Genomic DNA, 21,663 nt, shown 5'->3' on the forward strand with positions numbered 1-21,663 from the left:
AATAGACTTGTACACAGCTGCCAAGTGAAAAACGATTGGGCTGCGCTTCCAAATATGGCAACATAGTACAAGTGTGAGAACGGTAATTACTTTTACGCAGTAGAACAATCATCCTTGTTGATAACAACCTAAAGGGATTGGGCAGAATTAAAATTATTAGCGATATAGTTAAAAATTGCAAGTTTGTCAGATAATTAATTAATAGTCCACTATTCAAAGTAGTGTCAGGATAGTAATAATAGCAGATTTTCACTATAATATGCCAACCAGGACTACCAGGCTCCTCTACATACAGTATAATGACCCCACAACTCTCCTATATACAGTATGATGGCCTAACAGACTCCCTACATACAGTCTGGTGACCCTTCAGCCCCTGTAAATATAGTATGATGGCCCGCATCATTGTGTATGTTAGTACATTGGCCACATAGCATATTTGTGCACCTCTGCATTTATTTAATACTAAAACTGGATGGGTCCTATTTTTTCTTTTTGTCCCTACATACAGTATAATCATACACAGCTCCCTTTTTTTGGGTAGTACATATCTGGAGGTGTGACCCGCTACAGGATCAGGCACCCTTATCCACCCATCATTCCCACATAAGGTTTCATTGCGAGCTAGGTAACATAACATAGTAACATAGTAACATAGTTAGTAAGGCTGAAAAAAGACATTTGTCCATCCAGTTCAGCCTATATTCCATCATAATAAATCCCCAGATCTACGTCCTTCTACAGAACCTAATAATTGTATGATACAATATTGTTCTGCTCCAGGAAGACATCCAGGCCTCTCTTGAACCCCTCGACTGAGTTCGCCATCACCACCTCCTGTTTTCCTTTTTAGTTTTTCCTGTTTAGGTCTGTTTTCCTTTTCATCTGCCATTCGCATAAGGCTTTTTTGGTACATAGAGAGGTAAGACAGTTAGTGTTTAAGGACCAACCATATGACAAGATCACCTTAACGTGGTTGGATGACTTTTATGAGCTTTGATCAAAACGTGCTAACTACTGTATGTACCTTTACGTTTTTAACATTTGCAGCAATATTTGAGTTCAAGAATTCATTATTCGCAGTATGCCGATGCATTGTGTATGTATGTATTAGTATATTGGCAACATAGCATATTTGTGTACTGTGCATTAATTTAATACTAAAAGTGTGAGGGTCCTCTTTTTTATTTTTTGTCGTTACATGCAGTATCATTTACACAGCTTCCTTACATATAGTATAATTGCCCCACAGCTCCTTTAAATACAGTAAAATGACCACACAACTCTCCTACATACAGATTCCCTACATATAGCATGATGGCCCCTCAACCCTTCTAAATATAGTATGATAGTCCCACAACGCTTACACGCAGTATGATTACCCCACCTTCTCCTACATACCGTGTGATGACCTCACAGATTCCCTACATATAGCATGATGGCCCCTCAACCCTTCTTAATATAGTATGATGGCCCCACAACCCTTACACGCAGTATTATTACCCCAACTTCTCCTACATACAGTGTGATGGCCTCACAGACTCCCTACATACAGTATGATGGCCCCTCAACCCCTCTAAATATAGTGTGATGGTCCCACAACCCCCTACATGCAGTATGATTATCCCACCTACTCCTACATACAGTGTAATGAGCTCACAGATTCCCTACATACAAGCCCCTAAGCCCCACTACATATAGTATTATGGCCCCAATCCTCCCCTACATGCAATATAATGACCCTACCCTCTCCTACATAAAGTATGATGACCCTGCCATCTCCTACATACATGATGACCCCTCAGACTCCATAGATTTATAACATACAGTATGATTGCCTACAGCTCCTTTACATACAGTATGATGGCCTCGCAGACTCTCTCTATACAGTTTTATCACTCAGAGCTCCTTATAAACAGTATGATGGCTCCATATTTTGCAATGTGACACATATAAAGACAGTGCCGGCCCAGCTGATAACTGTCCCTCTGCTCAGCACACCCTTCGCTGTGGTCTGCATAAAATTGCTTCTGGGTCTGCAGACAAAGAGTCGCCTATTTGAGACACTTAATCTAGATGCACCTTGGCTTGACTGATTATTAATATGATAGTTTCATACAGTCAAAATGTTATGATACAAGAATAAGTTGTCTGTATGTGGTGTAATAATAAGTGTCTGGTAGATCCTGGGAAACTGTGGAGCCAAATTCAACCCAAGTCAAATCTACAAAGTGGAAATAGGTTATAGCCATCTACGAGTTCAGCGCACACGGTCTAAGTGTAGCTGAAAATTACGTATTTTACTCATCCCAGGCTTTAAATATATTAATTTCACCATAACCCCCCTACTAGATCTGGAGAAGTGGAGAACCTATTAAAAGTTTGAGAGCCACAGGTTGGAGAGCTCGGCTGTAAAGCAAATCCGACACAGTGAACACTGTATATCATTGTCATTACCGTCGGTGCTTCCCTTTCTTGTAACGCTGTGATGTTATGGCTGCTAAAACATTGTTTCAGGAAACATCCACTTTGTGTTTCCTTCCTTTACATTCTTTATCCGCATAATACTGATGGAATAGGAGTGCAGACAGGAATTACAATGTGTGCAGTCTTCCTCAGGGCTACAGTTATCCTAAAATCCTCCGGGATCTTGAACATCAAATTTTTGAGTGGTTAGTGGATATTATTATCATGCAGATATTGGGTGATATTAATAGTGTGTGTGTATATATATATATATATATATATATATATATATATATATATATATATATATATATTATATACAATATGTATAATATAATCTGCAAGATATATACATATATCTGCAATATATATATATATATATATATATATAATCACCATTGTTGTATTTTCAGGTTATAGAAGGGATCCCTCGTTTAGAATTACCATCACTACAAGAGAGAACACAAAGACTGATTCATCATTGCATTTGCTCCTATTTTTTGTCTAGTTCTGTGTGTTTTTTTGCCTTTTTTTTGTTTGCACAAAATTAATTCTTCTATTCGCATCTTTTTTAAGTCTATTTTATATGTGCTTACCTGTTTTGTTTTTGTTTTTTTTCACTTTGTGGGCAAAGTTTAGATACTTTCACACAATTCGCAAACTTTAGAGCTATCGTACTTTCTTTCTGGTCACGGACTATATATGAAGACCTGACCAGTCCGATGCAATCCCCGGCTGCTTCACAATGGCCTGATCCAGTTCATTGAGGGGTCTATCTGTATGTAAACATATGTGAGAGACCTGTCAATTAACATGAGCTGAGCAAGGAGAATAATAATAATAATAATCTCTCAATGAGATCTATGTCCGGCCCATAGATCTTAACAGCTCATTTGCATATTAAGGAAAAATGTGTATTTCTGTGGAATAAGACATCAAGGTATCATTCTATTCAGCGTCCTATGGCCTACATGCCCCTATAGTCAGCTTAGGACGGCTGATGCTACTCATGGATTCCCTTTAAATGTTTGTTAGCCAATCACTGCATGTTGAACAGCCGCAAGACATGCAGCTGCGGGGACGTGAACATATTTTTCGAGCTCGTCGAACATACACAGTTAGCACACAAGCATGCTCAGGTAACGCCTTATCCGATCATGTTCGTTCCTCACTGATTATAATCTGTCCTGGGTCATGTGATAGTCACACAGGTGTATGGTTCTGTGCTTTGTAACAAGCCATACACCTGTGGGTCCTTCACATGACCAGGACAAGATAATTATCCATTAAAAGTAATGAATATGAGATTTTGAAATCATATATATTATAAATTGTATAAACATTTAATATATCATAAATAGCCATTTCTTTTCTAAGACTGTAGTGGCTCCTTTAAGGAACTATTTCTTCTCATTGTCGCTAGTTATTTAGTACTAGATTGTAATAAATGTAAATTAATAGATGTCAATTCCAGGTCAGGACTTTTATTTTCACAAGTGTTATTTTTATTTATTTCCTTTCTAAGCGCAGATTTTTGAATTGAAACTTGATATGCGTCGATATTTATGATTATTTTAGACTGATAGCGCGTAACCTGCATTCTTATAGAATTACAAGCATTGTTTCGTTGATTTTTTTTATGGTACAGTATTGTACTGTGTGGTTTTTTTTTTCCTCCTATGAGAATGATTTATGCGCAGCGTCTATAAGGCTGCCTTTGATGACAACACTACTGTGATAATCTTTATACAATCCAAATATTCAAATTGCTCCATGACCCACTGTGATGGAAATAAGTATGAGATCACGCTCTCTCCATTGGCCGCTATATAATGCAAACAGAGCTGGAATTCTGGAGCTTTTATGGTGGAAAAAAAAGTAGCACAGCGTTACAAGCTGCGATCTGTTTTATTCCGAAGACAATAAGATTAACTGATTCAGTAGAAACTGTTGTAAAAGAAAAAAAAAAAACAAGCCGGTAAAAAAAAAAATGCTCCAACCATCAAACATGAAGCAAAAGCAGCTAGGAAGTGGGGAATGTACATTACGCCATTCTCCATGTAAGCTGAGAAGTCTGGAATGTCTTATGTTAACCCCTAGATGCCATGGGAGGGATTGCACTGATGAGACGTTTAAGGGTTAAACCCACCCTCTGATATCTGAATCCATCATTGCTATACTTTGATGAAAGTGTTAAATGAGAATTCATGTTTGACCACATTTAAGGGGGGCGTCATCTCTCTCTCGATACAACTAATTACATATGTGCAGCATTTATATTCTTTAATAATATGTTTAGAACATCTTTTGTAAGGACTCTGCATTATGCCATTCCTCTCTTATACCTCTTGGAAATATGTTATTAAAGTAGCACTTCCAGTAAAAGTTTTATCGGAATATTTCTGTAATTTTGTTTGTATGTATACAAGAATTCTTTCTAGTCGCCATCTTTATGGGTGAACAGGAAGTCACTCTCTCATTCTAATTTTTTTTTTTAATCTTTTAAAAATGATGCCTATAACGAAAAATAATAAAATCAGATAGTAGTCACCCTCCTCGGGTCCAGTGCTGCCTCTCTGCCACTGCTCCTGTGTCAGTGATTGGCTGCAGCGGTGACATTCATTGACAGTTCACATCACTCCTGCAGCCAATCACTGAGCTCAGTGGCTTTGCTGATGCAGATGAGCCGCTCAGCTCATTGATTGGCGGCAGAGGTGATGTGAGCTGTCAACATCATGTCACCACTGCAGCCAAAACAGTCAGACCGGAGAGGCGGCATAGAGCCAACACTGGACCTGGGGAGGGTGAGTACTATTTGGTTTTGTTATAAATGACAGGAAACGTTTGGGGTCCACTTTCCTAATGATTATATGTTCTTCGTTGACAGTGTTAAAGTTTTGACAGGAAAAACTATAAAACCCAATTGCCAAGAGGAACAAAAGAGGGATTGTACAATTCTTTATGAGCATTGGTATTTTATGGGGAAAAAGTATTTACTTAAATAGACATGTCAGGATTTTCATTTGAAAACTATCCAAGCCCCTAAATTACCTGCTACCACTTTTCTTACTGGAGTTTCCTAAAGATCTCCAAAAGCATTTCATTGCTGTCAAGTAGTGAAGAATCGGACATGCCAGAGTAAGGAGATTTATAAGCCATGCCTCTTTCCACAAGGAGAGACTTTACCCCTTAGACCACAATCAGAGGCCTCTCAAACATCCAAATCAGATCTCATGCTTTGCACTGAGGAGCAGCAAATACCTCGGAACACGTTTCTGCAAATTGAGATTCTGGTTTCGCTTTTATCCTAAGTGATGTGGCAAAGCTCAATATTGACTTTTAGGAATGCTTCTTCCAATAAGAGCAATTTTGTTTCCCAGAGGACATGCCATTCTCCACTAGGAGAAATCTTATTTCTTAGAATTCAGTTAAAGGCCTCTCATACAGCTAAATCAGATCTCATGCTTTGCACTGAGGATGAGCAAATATCCCGAAACACAGAAATAGAGATTTTGGTTCTGATTTTATCCTAATTCATGTGGTAAGTCTTGTTAAAGGATCAATATTGTCTTTTAAGATTGCTTCTTCCAATAGTTGTTGCTAGAGTTCAAGTCCTCTTCTTCTCTGAAGAGGCAATTTGCATAATTCATTTCCCAGAGGAGCTTTGCATTGCCTATACGTCTCCTTACACTCTTTACATTGCCTATAAGTCTCTTTACACTGGCAAGTCAGGCATGTCACTCTCCGCAAGGAGAGACATTGCCTGTTTGACTCTCTGTTCTTGGCAATAAAATGGGTGAAGCATTTTTGATTTTCTTGATGCGGAACTCTCTTTAATGGACACCCCTGCATCTCCCCACGTGTAATTTTAATAAAAATGCAAACAGTAGTCCTAATGTCGGGAGAAATTGCTTTTTTTTTTTTTCTTCATTATTTCAATATTTTATGGATGGACAGAGGGAAAATTAAGAGGACAGACAACCCCCCCCCCCCCCCCCAATTTATATTATCACAAGGTCATACATTCAGCTCCAGATCCATCTTGCATTGAAATTGCTCCCGTTTTTGATTATAACATCTTTTAATAACGGGGTATAAAAAAAAATCCCTATTATATATAACAGTAAATCCTCAATGAGAAAAAAAATATGGAACAAGCTCTTCAATTTTTTTTATTCCATTTTTTTTTATACCTCAAAGGACAAGAGGTGTCATGCTTTGCTTCCTCTGCTTTGAAATGAATTCACTCTGTGTCTTTTATAGTCCCGAGACTACATATTGAAACATTAACAATATTATTATTTCAGCGGCAGTAAAACTGTACATCATCAGGCGGCAAAAGATAGAGAAGGGGAAAATTACATTATTCATTCAGAATAATTTCCTACGAGAAAATAAATGTAAGAGCGGATAAGGGGGTTTGAAATGGATACCGATTCTCCGAATTCTTTCCTGTCTGTTTCAGGAAATAGTGAGATCTTGTTGATAGCGAAGTACAATGTACCTAAAGTTCACTCGCAAACATGGTTTTTCTGCTCTGAAAGTCATCTGCATTTTCCTTTATAATTCCGAAGCACTGGAGATGTGCGTAATCTGCGAGATCTGATCCAGTATCGCTTGGAAATATCCTTGATAATAACTTAGCTATTCAGATCGGTGGAGAGGCAGGAACGCTTTTATCCCTTCTTATTGTTTAAAAGGAGATGACGCTGAGACTATGGAAGACGTCTCGAGTCGGTAAAATAGGAATCTTAATATTCTCGATTTTTTTTTTTTTGATTATTTCTGCTAATTGCTGCTTATCTTTATTCTTCTCGGCAGAAGACAAAGGCCCCCGTTCCTCTGGCGCTGACTGATGGTCCCAAATGGTTGTTGGATGTGACCTGGCAAGGGGTTGAGGATAGCAAGAGCAACTGCATTGTGTACAACAAAGGTAAAAAATCGCATATGCGAATATTGATGATGGTTTTTGGATTCCCGATAATGCCGTTAATTAGTAATTAGAGAGATGTGGCCTCCTACCGGTGGGTAGCGGTGCCGGCTGTGGAGTCAGGCTACATTCACACATCCACGTGTTACGCTCTCGTTCACTGACCCATAGAGTTTCATGAACCACACACACATCAGATGTAAAAACAGGTCCATGTTTACGGTCCCTGAGACTCCGAACATGTTCTATTCTGATCAGATTAAAACCTATAAGGAAGCGGTAGCCTCATTCGACCGTCAGTTTATTAAGGACTAGTGTCTTCCAGTGTTTTCGCGCATACAGTATCTCTCATACCTAAAGTGTCAGAATAGGGTGCCACTAGGGTCCACCAGTAGCCACCTCCAAAGCCCCACTTCTCAGCTACATGCAGATGTGACATTTTCCTCAATCACAAATTTATATAACAATGATCTGGGTAGATTGGTAAATGAATAAGATGCCGCCTTTGTCTGTACATAGTGATTCATGTATATATATGAGGATAGTGGCCCACCGGAGGATTCTACTGTTCTCCTGCCGGCCAGTCCAAGCCGTCCTATAATATTGAAAGGGGTCATACACATGTTCCATGGACTGAGTGATGATCGATTTTGATCCGAGTGTGGGATCAGAAATGGCAATACAAGTCTATGGGTCAGTGAAAAAAACTGATGTCATACGGACTAATCTCTGACCAAAAATCACGGATAAAACTCTCGTACATGAAAGTGAATGAGGGCTCAGATGAAGCTGAGAAGACAGACTTTATACTACAGTGTTGCATCTTAGTATCAGCCATTATTAAATTATTTATTGTTAAGGCCTAATTCAGTTGTGCAAGAAAAACATACCGATTAGTTTGATCAGAGTTTGGTCAGAGTATCATCAGTTTTTCACATACCTGAAGAAAAAAAGTGGAACGTTTCTCCACCTTCTCCTAGGTGACAGTGTGCGTAAATCAGACCTTACTCAGATGTCATCAGAGTGCAGTACAATTTTTTCACGGACCCATAAACTTGCATGAGATATTCTGTCCAAAGTCAGACGTGTCTCCGCTATTTTGCACGGGCCACTCGATCCGTGGAAAATCACGGATATGTGAAGGGTGTCGTAGATGGGTATCAGTGCTGTCCGTGAACACCACAGGTCACACTGGTGCGTGATAAAATGACGTCTGAATGTGGCCTAAGAGTCAATGGATAAAAAAAATCAAACATAAATTAGGAGTTCTATTTAGTCCATTGAGGGGTGCTCTGGCTTGTAGTGACTCCGGCAAAATGAAAAGTGATCTAGAACCCAGAGGCGTCAGGTTTTTGTGGCAGCACAAGGGAAAGTGATGTGATCCATACAACATGGAGTTTTAGGACAGCGGCACAAACCCTTTTACTGTACTCTGAAATCTATACGCATATACACAGTATATAGCACCACTACCTACTGTACTTACGTGCAAATAGCTTATTCTGTTAATCAATATACTTCTTTTTGATTGGTAGGTTTGCTGCGGCGCAAAGTGTTTTATTCGTGAGCGTATCGTCAGAAAATTCTTTATTGTTTCATTCAGATTGTTTTGTGATGTGCGTTTAAAATAAAATTTGGCAATGTTTTTTTTCTTATATTATGATTTTATTAAAAAAAATGAAATTATTAATCTTGCAATTTTTTCAGTGGTCAGTAAAGCTTTTTTAGACTCGTACTATTCTTTCAGTGACAGTTTTCAGCAGGCTCCTTATCATCACAGGCAGGTTTACATTGCCAGGTAAAACCTCTATACTCAGCTGATAACACAGTATCCACCAATCACCATAGGCGATATCAAAGCTGACCCTGCTCCCCCTCCCCTCACAGTCATTGTGACCCTCGCAGAGGCAATACAAAAGAAAGGGTCAGGATCCGGCCATTGTGGTTAACATACAAGTGGATTTCTTGAAACAATAGGAAATTAAAGTCTAAAAAAGCCCGAGTGGTCGGTATAGAAATTACAAGATTTTTTTCAATACAGATAGCAACATGTAAAAAAAAATTCTGCTAACACATTTCCTGTAAGAGTTTCAGGGATTCCAATAACCTTTGGAGTTGGGCTCCCCAGGTCCATTGTGCTTTTCAGGCTAGCTGGTGTGGTTAACAACTACAGTTTGCACTAAAAAAGTGGATATATTTTAATGGTCACACATGCATACTTATAGCATAAGCACCTCCCAACAGGGTCAAGAGCAGAGATGAACGATCCCAGGGTTTGTACCGGACAGTTAGTGCCCAGTGCTAAATGCCAAACACGGACTTCGGACGGAATGTTTGGAGTTCCAGGGAAGTTCGTTCGACAAAGAGAGAATATTTTTCAAGAAACAGTTCGGGTCTTCATTGTTTTCTATGGGGTTCAAGTTTGTGTACAGTTCTGATACCTAAATCGAACTTTGGACTGAAGTACAATCGGGTTCCAGAACCCGAACTTCCTTGAGTTCTCCCATTCCTAGTCAAGAGAAAAAGTATGACAAATCTGTACCTAGCCACTCCGCTTGTAATGTTAACATTATGTGTGTCATTTGGGCAACATTATATTTTGGGGTAAAATTACTGTGTTATCAAATAACTTCATAGCAATGTGTGTATTGAAATAGAAATTATTTCATTTTCGCCAACAGTTTGTGTCCAGGATAATTCAAAGCAATAATAGGTGTTTTAATGGGAATCAACCCTCTAAGCCGTCTATGTGGACATGTAGGTCGTAGGAAGCTGAATAAAATTATACTTTGATACCTGCGATCCGATTTCTTATTCTAGAAAGATCCACATTTTTCTTTTATGTAAAAGAGCTGTTAAGATCTATGGGTCGGACATAGATCTCCCCGAGAATCTGAAAACAACCACTTATTTTTAATGAAAAGGTGTGAAAGATTTATATCGACTTTTTTAACAAGTTATTTGTATTTCAAAAGATACGTTCCCAAAATATCTTAATGTTTTTTAAGACCCTGTTCTGCCATCTTATCGAAAGTATATCTTTACACACCTGATGAAGACCCTTTCATGGGGTTGAAACGTGTTGTACAGTTAAACAAAAGTCAAGTTTTTTCCTCATTTCTATCTATTGGTTTTGTCCGGTAACCTTTTGTAGATGCCTTTTCTTTACAAACAGATTGAATCAGGTATGATGTGTCCAAGAGGCAGTCGCTCATTTCGATAACCGGTTTGCAGAAGACTTTCCTGTAATATTGGTTTTTGTCATTTCAAACAGCTGCTAATTGTAGTTACACTTGTAGCTGTGGTCTCAAACAATTGCTCCTTGTCAGGTAAGAGCTTTGAAAAAAGCTGCCTGGCCATGATAGCCTCATCCAGTACAAAGTGTGTCGATACAAATGCCAGCTCTCAGAAGAGATTTTTTTTTCAGTACATAAAACAGACATTGATAGAGAAGTCCAGGGGTGCAATCACATGACATTAAACCTGTATGCATTTTATATCCATGTTGCTCTAGAAGACCACTTAGCTCAAAGGGTTAATGAGAACCTCTTGTACCAATCAATACCAGTATTTGTTTCCCGTACTTTCAATTAATAAATTAAATAAGATGTGGATAAAAAATATTTTTGAGGGCCCAAAATGTACCTGTATGCACTAGAGAAAACGAGGGCCACGTGTCTTGTATTTTTAAATGCCTAAAGGTGCCTTCACACATAACGATATTGTTAACGATATCGTTGCTTTTTGTGATGTAGCAATGATATCGTTAATGAAATCGTTATGTGTGACAGCGACCAACGATCAGGCCCCTGCTGGGAGATCGTTGGTCGCTGAATAAAGTCCAGAACTTTATTTCGTCGCTGGACTCCTGCTGACATCGCTGGATCGGCATGTGTGACACCGATCCAGCGATGTCTTCACTGGTAACCAGGGTAAACATCGGGTAACTAAGCGCAGGGCCGCGCTTAGTAACCCGATGTTTACCCTGGTTACCATCCTAAAAGTAAAAAAAAACAAACAGTACATACTTACCTACCGCTGTCTGTCCCCGGCGCTGTGCTCTGCTCTCCTCCTGTACTGGCTGTGAGCGTCGGTCAGCCGGAAAGCAGAGCGGTGACGTCACCGCTCTGCTTTCCGGCCGCTGTGCTCACACAGACAGTACAGGAGGAGAGCAGAGCACAGCGCTGGAGGACAGACGGCTGTAGGTAAGTATGTACTGTTTGTTTTTTTTTACTTTTAGGATGGTAACCAGGGTAAACATCGGGTTACTAAGCGCGGCCCTGCGCTTAGTTACCCGATGTTTACCCTGGTTACCGACATCGTTGGTCGCTGGAGAGCGGTCTGTGTGACAGCTCTCCAGCGACCAAACAGCGAAGCTGCAGCGATCTGGATCGTTGTCGGTATCGCTGCAGCGTCGCTTAATGTGAAGGTACCATAAGTTTTTCTTAGGATCCTTTAGTGAAAAAAAAAAATTCTGTGTAATATACTTTTTTCTTGTGGTCAATATAGAGGAAAGCACAGTAAAACAGACACTCTTGGCAAACATCAGCCATGTAAATGCTTTTATTGTGTATGCTGGGAGGTTTTTCTAGTGCAAATATTAAGTTTAGATAATATAAGCCCTATATCACTCTTGAGTCTATTCACAAAAAAATCTTTTAAAAATAAAGCAGACCCTCTCTGTAAACCTATAATTAGATACTATTGCTAGAGTTAGTTGCAATTGGCCACATATTTCATGCCGTATTACACACCAAACATTGAAATAAATAGGTGACCCTGTAGTACACGGTGGTCTGCCTGTCTGGGAAATACTATGGTTATCAAGGGGCGATACAAAGAATTATTCCGTGACTTCATTAGGCAACCTAATTTTGTGCCTAGAAGATAATAGGCTATAGGATGAAGGCATTCTGGTTTTGATGGCCCATGTTGCCAAACTCAAGATCAAGGAGGGATCCAAAAACTTACTCCATGACTACATTAGACAACCTCATGTTGTGCTTAGAATAGAATAGGCTACGAGACAAAAGGTACCGTCACACTAAGCGACGCTGCAGCGATACCGACAACGATGTCGCTGTTTGGTCGCTGGAGAGCTGTCACACAGATAGCTCTCCAGCGACCAATGATCCCGAAATCCCCGGGTAACCAGGGTAAATATCGGTTTACTAAGCGCAGGACCGCGCTTACTAACCCGATGTTTACCCTGGTTACAGTTGTAAATGTAAAAAAAAAAACACTACATACTTACATTCCCGGTGTCCCTCGCCTTCAGCTTCCCGCACTGACTGAGCGCCGGCCGTAAAGTACAGCGGTGATGTCATCGCTGTGCTGTACTTTACGGCTGGCCGGCGCTCACCAGTCAGTGCGGGAAGCTGAAGGCGAGGGACATGACCAGACACCGGGAATGTAAGTATGTAGTGTTTTTTTTTACATTTACAATGGTAACCAGGGTAAAAATCGGGTTACTAAGCGCAGCCCTGCGCTTAGTAACCCGATATTTACCCTGGTTACCAGTGAAGATATCGCTGAATCGGCGTCACACACGCCGATTCAGCAATGTCAGCGGGAGATCCAGCGACAAAATAAAGTGCTGGACTTTCCCCAGCGACCAACGATCTCCCAGCAGGGGCCTGATCGTTGGTCGCTGTCACACATAACGATTTCGTTAACTATATCGTTGCTACATCACAAAAAGCAACGATATCGTTAACGATATCGTTATGTGTGACGGTACCTAAAGACCTTCTGGTTTTGATGGCCCATATTGCCAACCTCAAGATCAAGGGGTTATCCAATAACTTACTCCATGACTTCATTAGACAACCTCATGTTGGGCTTAGAAGAGAATAGTCTATAAGATGAAGACCTTCTGGTTTTATGGCCCATATTGTTGATCTCAAGATCAAAGGGTGATCCAAAAACTTACTCCATGAAATAATTAGACAACCTCATTTTGTGCCTCGAAGAGACTAGGCTAAGAAAAGTCATTCTGATTTTGATGACCCATTTTGCAAACCTCAAAATCACTCCAGTGTCCTTCAAAACTGTAAATCTAAATATAAAGTGACCACATAGGTTAACGGAGACATCACTATATGAAGAAAGATATAATACGGAGCACACAAGTCTCTTATGGTAATATTGCCTATTGTTAACCAAGACAACTCTTAGTTGTGCCTGGAAGAGACTTTGATGATCTCTTTGTAGATTTCACAGAACATATTACAATTTTACACATTATATTCTAGTTTCCCAAACATAGGCGCACACTGAGATGAAATATGTTTTTTTGCCAAGGCAACCTACTGACTATAATAAAGAAGAAGAAAAAAATTATGAAGCCCAAGAACTTAAGCAAACAGGCATTCATATCAAGTTATTTACATCCGAAACATTAATCGCAACATCAAAGACTTTTAAAAAAAAACTTCCTCGAAACAATTACAAGTTGTTCTTTTAATCATTACATTTTACACACTCAGAAGTAGATTTCTTTGTAACCTTCACAAGCCTTTGAAAGCACCAAATGAAATATTAAATATATAAATACACAGCATCAATTTGCATATAAATAATGTATGTCAGGTTCTGTAAAACATAACATTTGTTGTATAGGAACGTGCACATTTGAGGAAAGGCTGTCTGCTGGGAACTTTTTACTTTTAGATTAGTTGATTCGGCATGGTGCATCCTCTTCAATGCTCTCTTCTCTAAGTTGACCTCAGATAAAAAAAACAGGGCTTATTATTCATGGCCTGTAAGTTAACCCTATATTCACTCACAATGGAAACCAGTAGCATCCTCCTCGAGATTACAGGTTGCCCTCCATCACTGAAGAGGTCTACAAGAGCTTTTCTTATCTGAACATCAATCATGTTAGCTTGAAATATTCAAGGAGTTCATGGCAGCCATCATCAAAGGCTTAAGAATTATCTAGTTCCTTGATTCTTGGCAGGGTAAATAACCCATTTTTATAAATTTGTTCTATGAACCATTATTAAGGTATACCCATGATGATAACCAATAACTGGGTTTGATATATGTGTGCAACACTTTGAGGTCCCTTATGAATGAATTAAACCCCTTTCCCAAAATCACAGGATAAGAAAAGCTAGATAGGTACCTGGATCACCCCCACGTAAGGGCAATGGGGTACTCCGAACCGGGTCCTTCAGTTCCCTCAGCGAGGATGTCACGGTGGCCCGACTCGGACCATGGCCCTATGAGGGGCACCCAATAAAAGGCAGAGTTCGTAGATAACGGTAGTATTCGTGATGCCACCTGTGATATTCGGTCAGGGTGACCGACGCTGCTTAGGGGTCCACTGGGGTGATGGAATGGCAGCTAGATGGTATACCTTCCCACAGGTGAAGTATATCCCCAGGGCTTCCCAGAAATGTAGATGTTGATGGTGGATGGTGCAAAGTGCGGTAAATAACGAGGACACAATGGGTGCAGTCTCTTTACCTTTACTGAAGGCTTCAGCATCCACAGTCCAGAGTGCCGGATGACAGGGTAGGCAGGGCCCGGCCGATCTGATGGCAATTCCAGAGTCCCCTTATCCAGGTGGAAATCAGTAGCCTTTCCCTTGTGCACAGTAATGTAGTAGGTGCCTACTTGCATTAGCTACCATAAGGTCCTCACTCTTGTTACTTCTCTCTCTCTGTCCCCCAGATGGATAGGACATACCTGTATGACAGTGGTGGCCTGAGGCTATTTTATAGGGACCCTACTGTTGCCCCTCCTCCGCGTTGCCACCTTGTCTGCTTAGGTGTTTAGGTCGGACAGCCAACTTGGAATCGAATGCCCTGCCGGTCTCTGAAGTAAAGCGTAGAGTCTACTACTCCCTCGGTGTTCCGGCCACCGGATCTGCGCTTCAGATGGAGGCAGCCTGCTTCTAGCTGGTCTCCCACTGATGTTTCACTCCTGTTGCTATGACTTCTGTGCTCACTCACTACGGCACACTTCCTTTCTTGTCCTTTCTTAGGAGGCTGCCACATGGGCTGCAGGCACAGCTCCGTGTCCTAGTTTCCTACTGAGCCGCTGATGTTCTTTCCTTTTTCCTCTGTCTGCCTGACAGGAATTCCCTGGGCCGAGCCCAGTCTGCTTCTCTCCCTCTCCTTCTCCTTCAAACTCCTGACTCAGACTGCCTGACTTCCTAACCAACCCACCAGTTTTACCCTTTGTGAGGAGTGGCCTAGTACATAGAACCCTTAGCTCACCCTGGTGGACCGGCATGTGAAGTGTGTGTGTGGCTGTGATACCTGTCAGGGTGAACTCCTTTGGTACCATCAGATGTAACATCGCTCCCCCTGGTGGAAGAACGACATTACTGCAACGACCAGGACTCTGGGGCACTGCATACCCATCCAAAATGCCAGGACCTACAACAAGGAGCTGTATTGTTTTTGCATTTATGGATTTAACATTTAACATTAAATAGTTGTGCAAAAAAAAAAAAATTGTTTGCTATACCCACACTTTGTGAGATAGATAGTCACAGCTAAATGTCTGTGGAAATTTATTTTGTATTTAAAAAAAAAAAAAAAACAATAATTCCCCCTTCACAAAAAGTATTTCACAAGAAATGTAAAATCTCAGATTTTTTTCTAAACTGTTGTACTGCCTTGCTATTGCTTTCTCGTGTTCAAACAATGAAGTGTAAAACTGTAATTGTAGTTCAAATGTAGCAGGACAGATGCCAACTACACCATATGACTGATCGATTATGGTACACTATATGTGGCTCTTCTGCTGGCACTTCTCCTCCCTCTCTATCTCGCTCTTTCCCTGTCTCCATCCCACTGTTAATTGAAGCTCTGTATTATTCACAGACTAATCTCTCTCTTGAATGCTGCAGTTGCATGACACATTGCTGTCTGGAGTATTTGTTTAATGTTTTAGGGCTTTTTCTTTCCATCTGAGCTGTGAACTCTAACATAGTCTCACAATGCTAAATCATCCTAAAATGGCTGCTGCATTTCCTGCCTCAGCTTTTATACAGGCAATGATAGTTCATCCTGATTGGTTTCACTAGACCATGTGATGTAATTGCTGCAAGGCATTATGGTGAAGCCTGTGTAGTCATGCCTGAGATAATGTCAGCCATCTGTGGCTGATGCAATCTTCTGCAATCTTTGAAAAGGATGAGTTGATCTTTTAGGTGATTTGCGCGAATCAAATTACAGATTGTTCAAATTCATTTGAGTTTCATAAAATTTGCAAATTGTCTATTCAGAGAGGAAGAGAACTAGAATTCTAGTGCCACCTATTGGAAGTAGCAATCCTAACAGTCAATGTCGACATAATAAGGAGCCTTGTCACATCACTTAGGCTGGGTTCACATTGCGTTATGGCTCTACGTTTAACGGACTACGTTACACTGCGGCATAACGTGGTGTAACGTAGTCCGTTAACACCGCCATAGACTGCAATGTCGGATGCATCGCTAGTGATGTGCCGTCATTTGAGTGACGGACCCGAGATGCGGGCTGCAGTGTTTCTGGGTCCGTCACTGCTAGCGCAGATGGAGCTAGCAGAAGCTCCATCTGCGCTAGCGCTGTGCAAAAGTCGGCACTTGCGTTAGCGCAGTCCGTTCAACGTATGCGTTGAATGGACTGCACTAACGCAATGTGAACCTAGCCTTAGGATAATAGCCAAACCAGAATCTCAATTTGCAGACACTGTGTTTTCGGGGTTCTGCCCCTCGTCAGTGCAAAGTGGAGATCTGGCTTGGCTGATTGAGAGGCGTCTGACCGGGATTCAAGAAGTATCGTTTCTCCTTGCGGAGAGTGACATGATAAGCATGTCAAGGTGAGGAGACTTAAAGCTGCAATACTTCCAATAGGTGGCACTAGAGTTCTAGTTCTCTTCCTCTCTGAAGAGACAATTTGCATATTTCCCAGAGGAGCATTGCGGCTTTAAGTCTCCTCACCTCGACATGCTTATCATGTCACTCTCCACAAGGAGAAATGATACTTTATAAAATTTGCAGCAACTTCAATTCGCATTGAAGCGCTTTGCTTATTTATAGCCTGTATTGTTAGCCTTCTAAATGTATAGTGATAAAAAGGGAAGGGATTAAGTTCATTTTTGTATTCTATAACCATGGCCTGCTTAGGAAATATGTACATAAAATAGAAGTACATTTTTAATCAAAAATATTTCCAAAGTTTCTTCTTTTCTTTTACTATATTTTTTATATGGATTGAAACAGTGAAAAAAATATTTGTAAAGTTGTAAACTCAGTAAAAACATGGAATTGTTCTGGTATTTAAGCTTACATGTGACCTGGGATTACAGAATATCTGTGACTGCTGGTGGGGATCCTAGCTCAGTGTTAAAAGTCGGCCAATGTGGGTTGTTTTTTTTTTGGTTTTCTGAAATATGTGAAAATGTCCATGACCATAAAATCACATCCCTTATACTGTCATAATTTCATCAAATAATTTTTTGCTGCTGTATGAGGAAGGTTGTCCTTTTGTTTTTTTCTACTCACTCTAAATTGTGGCCAAAACCTATATAACCCCTTAGCATAATATAATCAGTTTTCATCTTTTTTACCTGGTGAGGTGGTGTTTAACTTATTATGTATTATATTTCAATTTTGATCTTACTTATATAAATTATGTGTTATTGTTTGTGTGGGCACTTCTCGTTCTCGTTCTTGTAGTACTATATACCGATATTAATAAAGGTATTTTAACATCAATATCCTTATTTGTCCTATTTTTCTGACTTTTTGTTTGGGCTTTTTCTTCTTTGGGTTTATAATAATTTCCAAATGGTCTGCCATTATTCCCTATACAACAAATGTTTTTTACTTACTTTGATTTGATTTGCTATAATTTCCTTTATTACTAGTGATAAATATCCATTGTTGTGTTTTAAATTCATATTTCACAGCGATGTACAGAGATCACCATCACTGTCCCCATTGGGGCTCACAATCTACATTCCCTATCCGTATGTCTTTGGAGTGTGGAAGAAAACCAGAGAACCCAGAGGAAACCCACACAAACACAGGGAGAACATACAAACTCTTTGCAGATGTTGTCCTTAATGAGATTTGAACCCACGACCCCAGCACTACAAACTAACCACTGACCCACCGTGCTGCCCATCCTTAACTCAATCCTTGATGGACAGATTGGCGGCACGACCCTATTGCCATTTCTCAATTTTCTCCAAAAGTCCATTAGACATTGGATAGGTCTGGTCAGAACCGATGGTGGAGCTATAGATGATTTATAAGTAGCAGTGGCATTAAAGATAGTATAGTACAGTATAGATAGTATAGTACATGACACATAAAAAGTGGGGGATCAACTTAAAGAGTTTACGTTGGGGTGCAGAAGCCTCAAGCCTGATCCAGATTCCTTTCATACTGGGGGCAGCAACTACGTACCTTGCCTCACATCTCTGCACACAAAGGAGAAAGGAAGATACAGTTAAGTCCATATATATTTGGACAGAGACAACATGGGTGGCACATGTTAAGGAGCTGAAACTCCTAAACCCTTCATCCAATTTTAATGTGGATACCCTCAAATGAAAGCTGAAAGTCTGAACTTCAACTGCATCTGAATTGTTTTGTTTAAAATTCATTGTCGTAATGTCTATAACCAAAATTACAAAAATGTTGTCTCTGTCCAAATATATATGGACTTAACTGTATGTTTCCAGCACACCGACCAGGTTGTTTTGATTGTTTTATTTTTAGTTATGGTCTAATAAACTTTTTTTATTTTACCTGGTCGGTGTGCCGGAAACATATCCTACTTTCTCCTTTGTTTGCTGAGCGCACCAGCGGGATCGGCACCCACCAGACACATATCAGTAAACTCGATTGGATTTTGTTTGTTTTGTTACCCTGCCCGATATCTCAGCACATGGCTGTAAATAGAAAAAAAAAATCAAATTTCATATATAACCAGTGTAAAACTATAGATGAAGATTAATATATTCTGCCAATATTTCCAGGGTCACAACATTGCATTGTTATTGAATGAGAGACGTCTTTGAGCCTTGCTGTGTAATTATCTCGTCTTCCTCATTACATGTATGGTTACCTGCGTTTAGAGGCATTATTAAAGCAGGGTGTCGGGACAAATATTTAGCAATGGGAATTATACATTCATAAGACGATTAAGTTAGCTAGTTAAGAAATTCCAATATTGCTTTTTAAATGACTTCAGGATATGGTAGGTACTAAGGTTATTATCTGTTATCTGGAATACAGTGGAATTGTACGACTGGATAATAACTAAACAACTGACACAATGTAAAATTACATTATCAGTGTGTTAAAACAAAATTGCGCCCTAAAGGAGTGTACATGCCAGCTCAGAGCTGCAATGTAATTATGCTTAACTCTGATAATTAAAATACAGCAGAGATCAACAGAATCATTTTCATTAAGAAAATTATTAATGATGGTGGTATAACGGTAATTGATTGCAGAGCACCACAGGATAACACCACGCTGTAAAAACCAACATGTTTCCGAGATGTCAGAGACCAGTCGATTATGTTGCAGAAGATAGGCGATGATTCAAATTGAATAGTGGCAGTAATCCGTGGACATGACATAGGCTTCAAAGAGATCCAAAATTCCAGACCTCTTCACCAATGGACAGTAATTGGCAGACAATCTATGGAGGCGGAAGGGAAGCTGTCGTATAAAAAGTCATTATTAACAGTCTGCTGTCATAGTGTTCACGTAATGTTATAGCATAATATATTTAGATTATTTTTCATTTTTTATTTATCTCTCATTCAGTCTCAAAGGAATTTTATGCTTTTATCAATTGTTCCCACAAAAGACTCGACCCTGGAGTTTCTATACCCCCAATCCGAAGATTGCTTCTAGCAGCCAGCAGCTATTAATCCCAACCTCAAGTTCTACATTGATTAGAGTTGAGAAAAACTCTCGAAATTTGATTTGGGCAAATTTTCTCAAAGTTTTATGAATAAATTTCATATAAATCAAATAAACTGTTATATTTACGTCTCTTTAGCTGTGCCCATATCTGTCCTTCTGTTGCCGTTCCATGCATTATCCTCCAATCTTCTCCTCTTGCTTCTTCTACTTCCTCTGGGTCTTCCAGTGGGCGCCGTTGACCATGGTCAACTGCAGGACCAGACACTTTATTGATGTGTTACATCCCACATGACAATGGGGGGCCTAGTCAGAGGTGGGGCCCACCAGAAAACGCAAAGGTTAAGGATGTAAGAAGATGAGCTAATGCTGCCGTGTGCTGCCGCCATGCTGTGTCCCCGAAGCTTGCCATTGCACTCTGTCCCTTGCTGCCGGGTGCTGCCACCATGCTGTGTCCCTGATGCTTGCTGCCACACATTTTTTACTGGGTGCTGCTGCCACGCTGTATCCCTGATGCTTGCTGCCGTGCTCTTACCGGGTGATGCTGCCGTGCTGTGTCACCGATGCTTGATGCCATGGTCTGTCTAATGCTGCCGGGTGATGCCGCTGCTCTCTGTCCCGTGCTGCCGGGTGCTGCCACCATGCTGTGTCCCTGATGCTTGCTGCCACACTCTTTTTTTTTTTTACTGGGTGCTGCTGCCACGCTGTATCCCTGATGCTTGCTGCCGCGCTCTTTTACTGGGTGATGCTGCCGTGCTGTGTCACCGATGCTTGATGCCATGGTCTGTCTAATGCTGCCGGGTGCTGCCGCTGCTCTCTGTCCCGTGCTGCATGGGGGAGCTCTGCAGCTCCATCCATGCTTTCCTGTTTGTTGGATTCCTTCCAGGAAAATGGCCGCCGGGAGGTGGCGCATGCCCAGATGAAGATCTTGGCAGCAAGATCTCGGTAGATGAGATTTCAGCACTGAGATCTCATCTCCCGAGACCTCCCGGCAGCCATTTTCCTGGAAAGAATCCACTGCACAGGAAGGCATGGATGGAACTGGAGAGCCCCCCCATGCAGCACGGGACAGAGAGCGGCAGCAAGCACCTGTGACACAGCGCGGCGGCAGGAGCACAGGGGACACAGCGCAGTGGCAGCAGCACACGGCAGCATCGGGGATAGTGTGGCGGCAAGCATCGGACACCCGCAGCGGCAGCACCGATAAGGTATGTCCGCATTGTAAGACGCACCCCCATTTCCCCCCCAAATTTTGGGGAAAAAAAGTGCGTCTTACAAAGCGGAAAATACGGTATTGAATCCAAATATTCTGATTCATTAGAAATTGGTAGCAAATAAAATTTGTTAAAAAATTATTCGATCATCTCTGATGTTTAAGCTT

At 40.7% G+C, this 21,663-nt stretch overlaps 1 protein-coding gene across 2 annotated transcripts in view; it reads left to right on the plus strand.

Annotated features, from left to right (window-relative positions):
- ZFPM2 (zinc finger protein, FOG family member 2) overlaps positions 1–21,663 on the plus strand; it is a 590,333-nt gene that overhangs the window by 346,677 nt on the left and 221,993 nt on the right. For both annotated transcript variants that reach the window (XM_069731765.1, XM_069731766.1), the window contains one exon: positions 7,288–7,399. In XM_069731765.1, coding sequence (XP_069587866.1) covers positions 7,288–7,399 — 112 coding nt within the window. The remainder of the gene's footprint in view (positions 1–7,287; positions 7,400–21,663) is intronic.

This window comes from Ranitomeya imitator, chromosome 6 (genome assembly GCF_032444005.1).
Source record: "Ranitomeya imitator isolate aRanImi1 chromosome 6, aRanImi1.pri, whole genome shotgun sequence".
Classification (NCBI taxonomy): domain Eukaryota; kingdom Metazoa; phylum Chordata; class Amphibia; order Anura; family Dendrobatidae; genus Ranitomeya; species Ranitomeya imitator.